The 11793-nt window shown below is 37.6% G+C and overlaps 2 protein-coding genes across 8 annotated transcripts in view; one reads left to right on the forward strand and one right to left on the reverse strand.

The window, feature by feature from the left end:
- adgrd2 (adhesion G protein-coupled receptor D2) overlaps window positions 1–1964 on the forward strand; it is a 149443-nt gene extending 147479 nt beyond the window's left edge. For all 6 annotated transcript variants that reach the window (XM_043720157.1, XM_043720160.1, XM_043720162.1 and 3 more), the window contains one exon: window positions 1300–1964. In XM_043720157.1, coding sequence (XP_043576092.1) covers window positions 1300–1307 — 8 coding nt within the window. In that variant the 3' untranslated portion in view covers window positions 1308–1964. The remainder of the gene's footprint in view (window positions 1–1299) is intronic.
- A 7646-nt stretch (window positions 1965–9610) lies between these two features.
- The window catches only part of LOC122564839 (nuclear receptor subfamily 5 group A member 2-like), a 107163-nt gene continuing 104980 nt past the window's right edge, over window positions 9611–11793 (reverse strand). For both annotated transcript variants that reach the window (XM_043720163.1, XM_043720164.1), the window contains exon 7: window positions 9611–10944. In XM_043720163.1, coding sequence (XP_043576098.1) covers window positions 10697–10944 — 248 coding nt within the window. In that variant the 3' untranslated portion in view covers window positions 9611–10696. The remainder of the gene's footprint in view (window positions 10945–11793) is intronic.

Consider the following 11793-nt stretch of genomic DNA (forward strand, 5'->3'; position numbering starts at 1 on the left):
CTCAATGACTGAGGCTGTGGTGATGTTGGCTGTAAACGAGAGGTGACGTTGGGTTGAACTGTTTCCTGCCTGTCTTTTAGAGGGACTCTGCTCCAGCTCCAAGAAAGCCCTTTGGATATGGGGCAGAGTGTTGCACTTAAGATGGAGAAGACCACTGGTGTGATAACATAGCTTTGCTTACTTACTTACATGTATTGAGTCTTGTGCACCAGGTAGAGAATGGTGATGAATTTCTGCAGGCAACCAAGGACTCTCCACGATCCTTCATGTTGAACAGAAATGAATGCCTTTATGAGGTTGAGGAAAGCCACATCTAGAGGTTGCTGCTGCTCTCTGTATTTCCCTTGAATTTGTCTTGCCTCTTGATGGAAAAAATCCATTCTGTGACTCTGCTCTTCAGGCATTGGGAGAAGGCAGTTGAGCAGTTTTGTTTTGTAATAACCTTTCCTGTCCACATAATCTGGCAAGTTCTTCTTTTTCAGACAAAAAGGCCAATTCCCATTTGAATGCCTCAGTTGAATCTGCCTCAAACGTACTGTTAGGTAGTGCATTCCAAACCTTAACCACTCACTGCTAAAAGGTTTCCCCGTTTGTCTCTGCTTCTTTTAGCAATTACTTTAAATCTGCCTCCTCTTACTTTGTGAGAGCAGTTTCTCGCTACCTGCTCTATCCTGACACCTCATGATTTTGAATGCATCAATCAAACCTCCCTTCAGCCTTCTGTTGTTCAAGCCAAACAGTCCCATCCGTCTTCATAACCAATGTTCCTCATCCCTGAAACTATTCTTTTCTGAGCCCTTTCCAAAGCCTTCAGATCCTTGTTAAAGTGAGAGTCATAGATGCCCAGAACTGGATGTAATACTCCACCTGATGCTGAACAAGTCTCCTAAAAAAGTTCATCATTACTTCCATGCTCACTGATTCAGAAGTTTGTTTGTTGGGAATTGAGTACTCAATAAATTTGTTGGATCTGATTGTTAAGCTAGGAATGATAAGGGTAAACAACCTTTGTGACAAAGAATTTAATGATGTTTATAACTTTGTCAATCGTGGCATAGATTATAAGAACAGGGAGGTTATGTTGGAGCTGTACAAAACTTTGGATATACCACAGATGGAATACAGTGTGCAGTTCTGGTCACTGCAATGTAGGAAAGATGTGATTGCCAATGGAGAGAGTACAGAGGAGATTTACCAGGATGTTGCTTGCACTGGAGCATTTTCGCTATGAAGAAAGCCTGGAGAAGCTTGGGTTGTTTTCTTTAGTATTAATGTTCAGTTTTCTCTGTTCACTTGCAGGATTGTGAAGCATCAGTGCAGCAGTTCACCAAGTGACCTTTGCAAGTGAAAGAAAATCAATGACTGTTTCCAAAAGTTGAACTTATGGAACTAAGATCTTCAATGTTCCTGCAGCAGGGACTCAGAATCTCAATCAAACAAGACAGCTCGCATTTTGGATGGAGATCACCAAGATACTGATCACCAATCCATTGGAGTCTATGTTTTAAATACTAGTTTCTCTCTTTACAATACATTAGATGTTAAGCACTGTGTAATGTTGTAATATTGCAGCCTCAGACCAGTAATATCAAAAGTGATGGGTGAAGATAGCGTTACATAGTACAGAAACTGTTCACATTCTAACAAAGAGGACAGGATCACTGTTTTCTGAAAGTGATTTTGGACAGGAATGAAACAAAAGACACTTTGTGAGTGATGCCACGGTGTTGTGACTTCTGGTTTCTCAGGTTAGTTGACTGATAGAGGATGATGATTCAAAATGAGACGAGTAAATTTAGCCTTAGAATTCTGTTATTCTTGAGGTAAACAGATTTATAATTATGCCATTAGTTATAATTTTCAAAAACATTGCCTGTATGAAGAAGGTGAAATGGGTGATTCTCTGCTGTCTTATCCCACGTTGTGATCATCAAAGATCAAAAATAAAAAGCAAGTGATGTGAATGATTCCTTTCAATACCTTTGTGTTTTTTAAAACAACCTTCCCATGATTTTCCCTTTACAAAGCCATTGGAAAATGTTTATCATCCCCACCATCATTCGTTTAGAGAAGACTATTTCACAATGTTGGTACATTCTGGAAAACTGAACCTAAGGATGGAAGCCTATGATATTGGTGTTGTACTATTCAGTGATTCTAGCACATAAGATACATGTTGCAGAAAAGCTTTTTAAAAAGTCTTATATGTTACATTGGGAAAGCTTGAACTTGCCGTGTTTCTTATCCCTCTGAAGAAAACAAAGGCTGAAGGATGACCTGAAAGATCTATTTAAGGTAATGAAAGAGTTCCAATAGGTAGATGTACTGAAAATACATCCACTTGTTCATTCTCTACATCCTTGCATTGAATAAGGGCAGGCAGGCAAAGATGATACACATTCTGAACCAAAATAAGAACTATAAAAATGAAATAGTTTCTAAAAAACAGAGTAGTGAATTCAGGAGAAACATCTTTATCCTGAAAGAATGTTCAACTGGTTAACACCAGAAATAGCTGTGGTAAGTCCCTTTAATGTAGTGACAACCAGCTAAATACAAGTGAGAACAGAATAGATGATTATGCTGATAAGCTTGAATAGACAAAAAAGGATGAAAGTGAGTACTGAAGATGCTGGAGATCAGAGTCAAGCTTAGAGTGGTGCTGGAAAAGCACAGTAGGTCAGGCAGCATCCGAGGAGCAGGAAACTCTTTTGCCCAAAATGATTTTCCTGCTTCTCGAATGCTGCCTGACCTGCTGTGCTTTTCCAGCACCACTCTAATCTAGACAAAAAATGATGTCAAGCAACTCCTGGAGCATAAAACCGATGATGAAATGTGCTGTACAGGTGATATACTTCCATAAACTTAGTATCACTGCTATGGATGGAATGGTGAAGGGTGACCTTAATTTACACTATATGTCACGAATCATTTTCAGAGAATTTTTGTCTTGGCAGCATGATATTAACGCGTTCAGTTAGTCTATTAAACTGAAATCATTCCTGGATATGTACACATATTCTAGAGGAATGATCTAATAATGCTAGGAATTGGCTGTGGCCTTTCAAAGTTGCAGAGGGTTTTTGGTGTATCACTAGAAACCTCATGTTCTCACTCCATATTCTCCCATATATATACTGGAGCTCTAAATATTGTCTGGTGATAGTCCACATCCTGAACCTGTACTCTCACGACACTTAATGATTGACCCAGCAACAGGATTTCTGGTCGGTGCATTGAGTAACGAAAGGAACAGTAAATCCTTCCTATAGCATAAAAAGGATTGCAACATCAGGCATTGTTTGACCATGTGGTTCTGACTGCAGAATGGGCAGTTGACCAGGATGTTGGCAAAAGGAGTGACCATTGCACAATCTAATGTCTTTCAACTCAGAGCCCAGTAGTGTCAGGAAGGACCCTCTGGACAGAATTCTCCCACATCACATCAGCTGATTATGACCTTAAGAGTTGATGAAGTATAAAACCAGTGGGGATTATGTAAGTGGCAAAGCAGCTGATCATGATGCATCTGCAATATGCTTAATAAAGTACTTAATTTCATTCCAATTTTAATTGCTACAAATGTTGCAAATTTGTCATATGTCTGGTCTCTGAACTCAGATTTACACCTAAAATATGGAAGTGACAGTTTATCATCTAGCAACAGGCACCAAAGTGAGCAAAGTGTACATCAAAGTAGCAGAGACCCATACAAAGAGTTCCCACAAAGAACACACAGTTAAGAAGCCTTCAGTGTTATTAAATAGCACCTCTATAGGATACCAGCCCAGTAAACTCTTTTCAGCTAAACTTCATTGCATGTTGCTGTTGGTGACAAAGTGCACTGACATAGTGATTCTCTCTTTGGGTTTCTTACAGAATATTTGTCAAAGAAATATACATTCGCATTTTATTAATATTCTGAAACATGGCAATAAAAGTGGCTACATTGGTACGAGTTAGGGTCACTTGTGAATATTTTGTGACAACATGAGGAAAAGGAAAATGAAGCCAAAAACTTGTCCTTTTTCATACAATATTTGAATGTGAGAGTTAGCACTCAGGTTTAAAATGATTAAATGGTATTATGTATATATCTACATATTTAAAATTAACTGTGGTATAATGTGTGAAGAAATTGAACACCATTAGTACCTTTGCATAATATTTTAGTTTTGTAAAAGTGGGCAGAATCTTATAGTGGCCTGAATGATATGAGCTATGGTAAGATTTGTGGCAGAATCAGGTGAGTTATCTGGGCAAGGGTTATCTTGCCGCAGGGAACAATATGTTACATCATTAATGCTTTTCACAAGTGACATGGTGAGTTTCCCACTAGGCAGCAGTGATTCACCAATTAAAGTAGATTATAGCTTGTTAAGCATCTTATTACCAGCACAATCTGCCTCATTAATATTCAGCTTTCAATCTTCCCAAAAATGACGGACAAGCAATGGACAACATGGAGCCTCCATGTTGAACACCAGGCTCAAACATCTTAGGACACACTCCATGGGCACAGGTCACATGCACCTTACATCCATGGACACTGGCATCCAATATGTGTCAACCTCTAAGATTCATTATGATACTTCTCCAATTCACTTCCCTGATGTCTCTGCTCTTCAATGCTGCACCACCGGTTGCTCCAGCAGCAATCATTGTAGTGCTGCAGTAAGGACACTGTGCACTGAGGGACATGCACCCAGCTCATGGACCAGATCTGGCTGCGTCTCAATGCTTTTTGCTTGTTGTCATAGCAACCAATCTGAATCTATCTGGATGTTCACAGCATCCCTGCCTTGCGTTGCCTCTTTTACACATGTTCGCCTCAGGCAGAGATACCTGGGTCATATTAATTCTGACTTGCCTTGATGTGAAATGCAGACACAAAGCCAGGAAGCTGCTTGTAGTTATAGCAGACTTCAATCACATTGAGGAAGAAAGCCTACAGTCTGGGGGTCCTAGCACAGCAAGTCAAGGGCAGCCTCCAAAACCAGTCCAGAGCATTGAACACAGTCAGCCGGCTTCTCAGGGTGCTGAGTCAGGATGCTGTCCATGTAATGGATGAGGAGCTGAATATTGGGAGTCCACCATCCAGCTTTACTATTTCTGTCCTGCGGGGATTTGCTTACCCACTGGAATAAGAGATAGTCAGGTATTGGATTGCAATGTTCAAGAAAGCAGCTCATCACCACCTTCCCAAAGGCAACTAGAGATGAGCAATAAATGCTGGCCAGCCTGCAATGTCCCACAAGTGAATAATATAAAAGGATAATGCGAGATGAAAGTGCATAGCAAAGCTGTTAGTTTTGGGGCAGATAGGGGTTTATTCTGAGCAAGTAGGTGGTGCATAGGGAAAACTGAGTTGATGTCTAGTGTTGGGCTAAGTGAGAATAAATGGGGAAAATGTAGGCAATATTGTGTGGTGTGGAGTATGAGCCTTGGTAAGAGATGGGTGCAGGAACAGAGAGAGAGTAAATATGAGGTACTTGTCAGAAGATATCTGCTGGTAGAGAGGAGGCCATTGATCTTCTTCTTCCAGTGCTGGTCCATTGGGGCGAGAGCTCATCCCAGCCATGCACCACAGTCTCCAGCAGGACCTCCAGAATACAGCCCACAGCTGGGCATGCTAACTTCCCCCTGTCAGCCATTTCCAGGGCAAATGTCAGGAACTGTGCAGGACAGCTCGTGCTGACATGCTTAACCAGCTACACAAAGGGGCATTAAAGATGTCACAGGCACAAGGGAAGCCTATCTCTTGGTAGATATCTGGTGGGAACAGTGAAAAGATAGGAATAATATCAACATAGGGATGTCATAGGGTAGGGTAGGTAGTTTGTTTGTTTGAGGTTTGTTTGTTAAGATAAGGCGAGAAATCTCACTGGACCTTGCAGTGAGAATCCCTCCAAAAAATCTCAACACAACTCACACTTAGCTAAAGGAAAATGTTTCAGCCCAGTGTTCTTTATAGCGATACTTTATATACTATTCCAAGCAAATACAAAAAATGGAACAGAATTTATTTCAATACATCTTTAATGAAAATATTACATAACACAGTCAGTTTGGCAGTGATTAAAATACAGATAATTTTAGAAGAATCAATGAAGTATTCTGCTGTGTTGCTATTCCAAAATATCTTTAAAAAGTACTTTCCAAAATATAGTAAGAAATCCTAATAAACACTATAACTAGTCGAAATTTCTTATCTTTTTAAATTGTTGCATTTAAAATAAAATGTTTCAATGCATTAAGACACATTGCTCAGAATACATTTTTGACATAGTTATACTGATAGCAGTTGCAGAACATTGCTTTGTTGTATTGATTCTTAAGTATAAATCATCCAGAAATGTTGAATTATAATGAAGGGAAGTACAGAAGAAAATATTTTAAGAACAATCTTATTTTGGGTTTTGACAATAATGGGTCTCCAAATTAATCCTTGAAATCTGATAAGTTAAACTCTTAAAACATCAAACGTTCTTCATTGATCAGCTATTTTTAAACACTTATAGTTTTAAAAGTATAATCATATCCTGAGAATAACATTCTGACACATTTGATGAATTTGAGATTTCCGTTACTCCATCTGATCCTGCAATTTCCTCTCTACTTAGTATCAGTTTTCGAAAAGAACTATGGATAGAGGTTGCTGACAAAGGAGCAAAATGATAGGTGATTATGTAGGTATGAAATGGCTTTGGTTTCAATTAAATCTGTTAGAATTTATCCAGATTAAAATTCTGAATTTGATATTTGGTGGAGTTTGAAATGTAAGTCTTTTAAGTGAATATAATTATTTTGTAGTAATATGTCAATTCACGAGAATATAGCAATTCACAATTCATGAATCGTTCAAACAAATAGAATTATAATCAGAATAATTAAATCCTAAGTCCAAATGAGAAAGGACCAATCAACCACTTCTCCCAAAGACCATTGATTTCTTGCCTTGCCTTTCACCCTGCATCTATTGCAAGAGAATATTTGAAATTAAATCCTAATGAAATATCAAAACAAGTTGCAATGACCTACAAAATTCTGTTTTTGAGTTTTGGTACAGTCAACGCAATGAAACCAACATGGATTCGTTTAAGAGAATGACAGTGCATGTTACATATTTTAAAGATGCGTTCAAAACGTTTAATGGAAAGAAAAGTCATTGTTTAAATGTTTTAATTTTTACAACATTGACTTGTAAAAAGTTGCAGTTTCCATAGTTACTTTATATTAAGTGATGAGATTTCACTGCTTTTATGTATTGGAACATGGCTGAAGATTTGGAAAATTGGTAAGTTAACTGAGTGGAACAGAAAAAATATGATGATGTGTTCAGAATGAAATATTTGAAAATTACCAGTGAAAGTTTAGACGTTGAACTTCAACCTGAGATTAAAGTCAAAAGCTATAAAGTACACTTTAAATGTCTATTTTTAGCCCGTGAGAAGTAATGAAAAACCAGAAAAAAGTCATGTCAGACTAGTTTGACTGTTATAATTAGTTTCTACACGGCAAAAATCCTAGAGCTACATATTTATTTTTCACAGCAATGTACAATATACTCTGCAGAAATAGAAAGGAAATTAACTCATTACAGAGCCCACATCTAAACAGCTATAATAAAATAATAGATCAGGATATCTCAACAAGTTTTGTGAGACATAATGTAAATAAAAATCCACACTTTGAGGATTTTGCAATTTGTCGTGATATGATTTACTTAACCATTAAGTCATTCATTAAAAAGTTAATTTTAAAAAATGACAATAAATATATTATGAAATTTTAAAAATCAGCAAACTGAGAAACCATCAGGATGAGAACATTTTAATATCTATTTTGATATGGCTCTTCCTTTCACATTCTGTAACCGTTTGCTGTTTCAATTAATCTAGCCAATTGTTTTCCCTGAATGAAATATCAAAGTTTATCAAACACCAGCCACTTCTTAATGTTCTGGTTCATACATACATAATGTGAAGTGTACAGGAGTTTTTAAAACTATAATAATTCTGCAAGAAATGTCAATGTCATTCTCCTATGTAACTTCCTCTTTCACAATGGTCAACATGCTTGAACAAAATTCTGTAAAGAAGATGTGAACATGCATCGTCCACGGCACTTTTCTCACTTTCATCTAATATCACAGTTTTATATTTATCAATGAAATGCAAGCAGGCCTCTAAAAAAGTATCGATGTTAATTAATTTAAAATAATTGCACCTTTATGCATTTTAAGAATTCCATACCTCATCCTCTGCAATATGGACATTTTTCAAGATGTCACCATTTATATCCTCCATGTCTTTCTCCACAGTAAACACTATAAAGGCTGAATAGGCTGGGGCTATTTTCCCTGGAGCGTCAGAGGCTGAGGGGTGACTTTATAGAGATTTTAAAAATGAGAGGCATGGATAGGGTAAATAGACAAGGTCTTCTCCCTGGAATGGGAGAGTCCAGAACTAGAGGACATCGGTTTAGGGTGGGAGGGAAGAAAAGGGACCTAAGCGGCAACTTTTTCACACACAGGGTGATGCGTGTATGGAATGAGCTGCCAGAGGAAGTGGTGGAGGCTGGTACAATGACAACATTTAAAAGGCATCTGGATGGGTATATGAATAAGAAGGGTATGGACCAAGTGCAGGCAAATGGAATTAGATTAGGTTAGGACACCTGGTCAGAGTTGGACCAGGTTCCGTGCTGTACATTTCTATGATTCTTTGACTCAAATTTAAAAATAACCTTAATATACAAGGTCATAGTTGCACAATGATTGGACAACATCTTCCATTAAGTTTGTAAGACAAAAGTTCAATGCTGTCTTTTGCACAATTGAGAGAACAGCGGTTGTAGCTCTTGGTAAAATACTGAGGACACACAAAGGGAAAAATACAATACATGGTCTGCTTCATGTGTGCTAAACTCCCAATCACTCACAGATAACAAGTTACACACAGCCTCAGGAAATTTTCTTCACAGAAGTAAATAAAATGGCTACCTCTTTCCCCCCATCCCTTTTATATTATAGACTTACAAACATTTCTATTTGTAAAAACAATTCTTGATATGTAACTGACTCTTAAGTGTGGGGGACAAATTCATATCTTGTTGCCCAATCTTCCAGATAGTCCTTATATGATTTCCTTGAGGTATTAAAAAGAATAAAATATTATATACATTGCTGGTCTCATCACGATGGAATTTAAATATCTAACCTTCATTAGTTATAATAACTAATGCATTTAGTGTGCCCCTGAGCTGAAATCAGACACCTGTTCGATAGTGCTAAAAGTGATTTGAAAAGAAACAATTGTTTTCTGGTGGCATTATATGGATTAAAATATTTTGTGTCACAGAGGATTTGGATCTTTGGTAATGAATGATAGATCTTTTTTAAAAAGTTGATGCATATGCATTATTCACTGGGAGGGAACAGCATCTACAACCTTAGAGAAATTTTCAAGCAACTACAGAGTCTGTGCACCACAGCCACTTTGTTTGTAAGTGTGTGCCATTTTAATTTTTCACTTGTATGAATTATCATTCTAATGACTCCCACAGAACAGTTGTAGCTATGTTAACATAATGACACTGTGAAGGGAACAAAACCTCTTTTATCTGTTGAGTTGGATAACTTTAAATTTTATTTGGCACTTAAGGAGTTATAAGTAGGAACACCACTGGTGTACAAATCTGATCAGTTTATTTCACTGCAAGGAAAAGAGGGAACACATGCAAGAAAACACAATACAAGAATACTGTTAATACAGTATAACTATTATGCAAAGAATATGTTAAAATTGACAATATTAGCAGTTGTGTACTAATTAAATATTAATTCCCATAAAACATTTTTAACTGTCATTTTCTCATTTTCCACAATTTACTATATCTCTCAGAAAAACACACTTGAGACATAAAAATAACAAATACAATACTCTTGACTGTTTGCAACTCTTTGAAAAAAATACAAGTGCATTCAGCTTTCAAATATTAAAATACAAGTGTGCACAGTTTTCTTGCAGATGTGTATAAAGCAAACTCAAATGATTTATCGTAAAGACACAGTGGCTCTTAGCCTGATATTCTCAGCTTTCAGTCGCTGAGGGCTCTAAAAGTATCACTGTGCTGACTCCAATTTTGCATATTATTTTACATTCATTTTTATAATAATTTGAATTTTTTAAGAAGTTGTTGTTTTATAATGTGCATCATTGTTTCCAGAGAAACAAGTGGAAATTATAGTCCCTTACATTAGGTCTTAATTAATGTGTATGCTTCATGTAACCTCAGTTCAAAAAGTTGCCATGTTGTACAGCTTTTATAAAATGCAGATGCCATTCTTTTGCTGGTTTTCAGTTTTCATTGATGTAGTAAACACTAAAGGTTACAAGCGACTCTAATAATGACTGGGCTGTGGTTATAAGAAACAACCTGTTTTAAGGTAAAGTCAAAATTCTTACCGTGAAAAGGGGGAAAAAAAAGAAAAAAATTTGTACATACTATTTATGCATGTATTCCAAGATTATGTAGCTTCTGTATATTTAAAAATCATTTGTTTACTTTCTAATTACATTATTTCTGTAATATAAAGGGAATATAATATGTATATATATATATATTTATATGTAAGAATCAACAACCTTCCTTTGGAAAATTGTGGCTGTTATATAGTTCATAGTTCAAGGCCTTAAGCTCTCTTGGCATGAAGCATCTCAATCAGTAAGTTGTTGCATGGCACCTCCCCACTCAGGTGTTTGTAGTACAGGTATTCCTCAGCCTGCATACTTATTGCACGGATTTCAGGTAACCTCAGCAACAGCTGTCCAAACTTGTCCCCATGCTGTGGGTAGTTGCACATGGTGTAGTCCAAGAGGGCAGCATGGACCTGTTCTTGAACACTTTCAATCAGATGTCTGTTCTCTAAAACCTTGACATCTGTCAGGGACAGAAAAGGATTTACCACCATTTTAGTAACATGGTTATTTGAGTTCAGACATATGCTTGTTAAAATGTTAAAAGGTAATATACTTATTATGTTTCTCGATTAGCAAAATGATTCAAATCCCTTATATTTTAACAACATTCAAATTCTCTATATTGGTGATATTATTATTTTGTAGAGTCCACCATATTGGAGGCCCAGGTCTTTGAAACTCAATGCAACAAAATCTGTTGCAGGTAAGTATTGCATATTAATTTCATTTTCCCAATATTCTTCATGCTGGGCTTCACCCGAGAGGAAAGCACTCTCGGTTTCTGCACTCAGGCCAAACCCAGAGACAAATACAGTTAAAACTATTGATACAGAGGAACCTCGATTATCCGAATACCAATTATCTGAAAATCGAATTATCCGAAGGAGATCGCGAGGTCCCGATGGAAACATTACATCAAAGATGTGTTTCCAACAGTCATCGCGTCTTTTGTTTACAGTGATTAAACAGGCACCGGCTCCAAATGACTGCCCTCCCACCCTCTCTCTCTCTCCCCACACTTTCCCTGGAGTTCTATACAGGGGTGTATCCTGAACCCCCCCTTCCCCACCTAATCTCTCCAACATTGTCCTGTACAGGGCAAAGATGGAACCTGTCAAAAAGTTGCAGTAAAAAGTTGTGTGTATGTGTGCGCCCGCGCACGCTTTTGGAGATTTCCCCCACAAAGGCAGCAGCAGCAGTCTTGTTGGTGTCCAGTCCAGCTGCCCCGGAGATGGGCGGGGGTATATGGGGTTGGGGGACGGGCAGGGAGTGGTTTTGGGGGCAGAGGTCGGCGGTAGGGTCAGGGGGC

Source organism: Chiloscyllium plagiosum, chromosome 30 (assembly GCF_004010195.1).
Source record: "Chiloscyllium plagiosum isolate BGI_BamShark_2017 chromosome 30, ASM401019v2, whole genome shotgun sequence".
NCBI classification, from domain to species: domain Eukaryota; kingdom Metazoa; phylum Chordata; class Chondrichthyes; order Orectolobiformes; family Hemiscylliidae; genus Chiloscyllium; species Chiloscyllium plagiosum.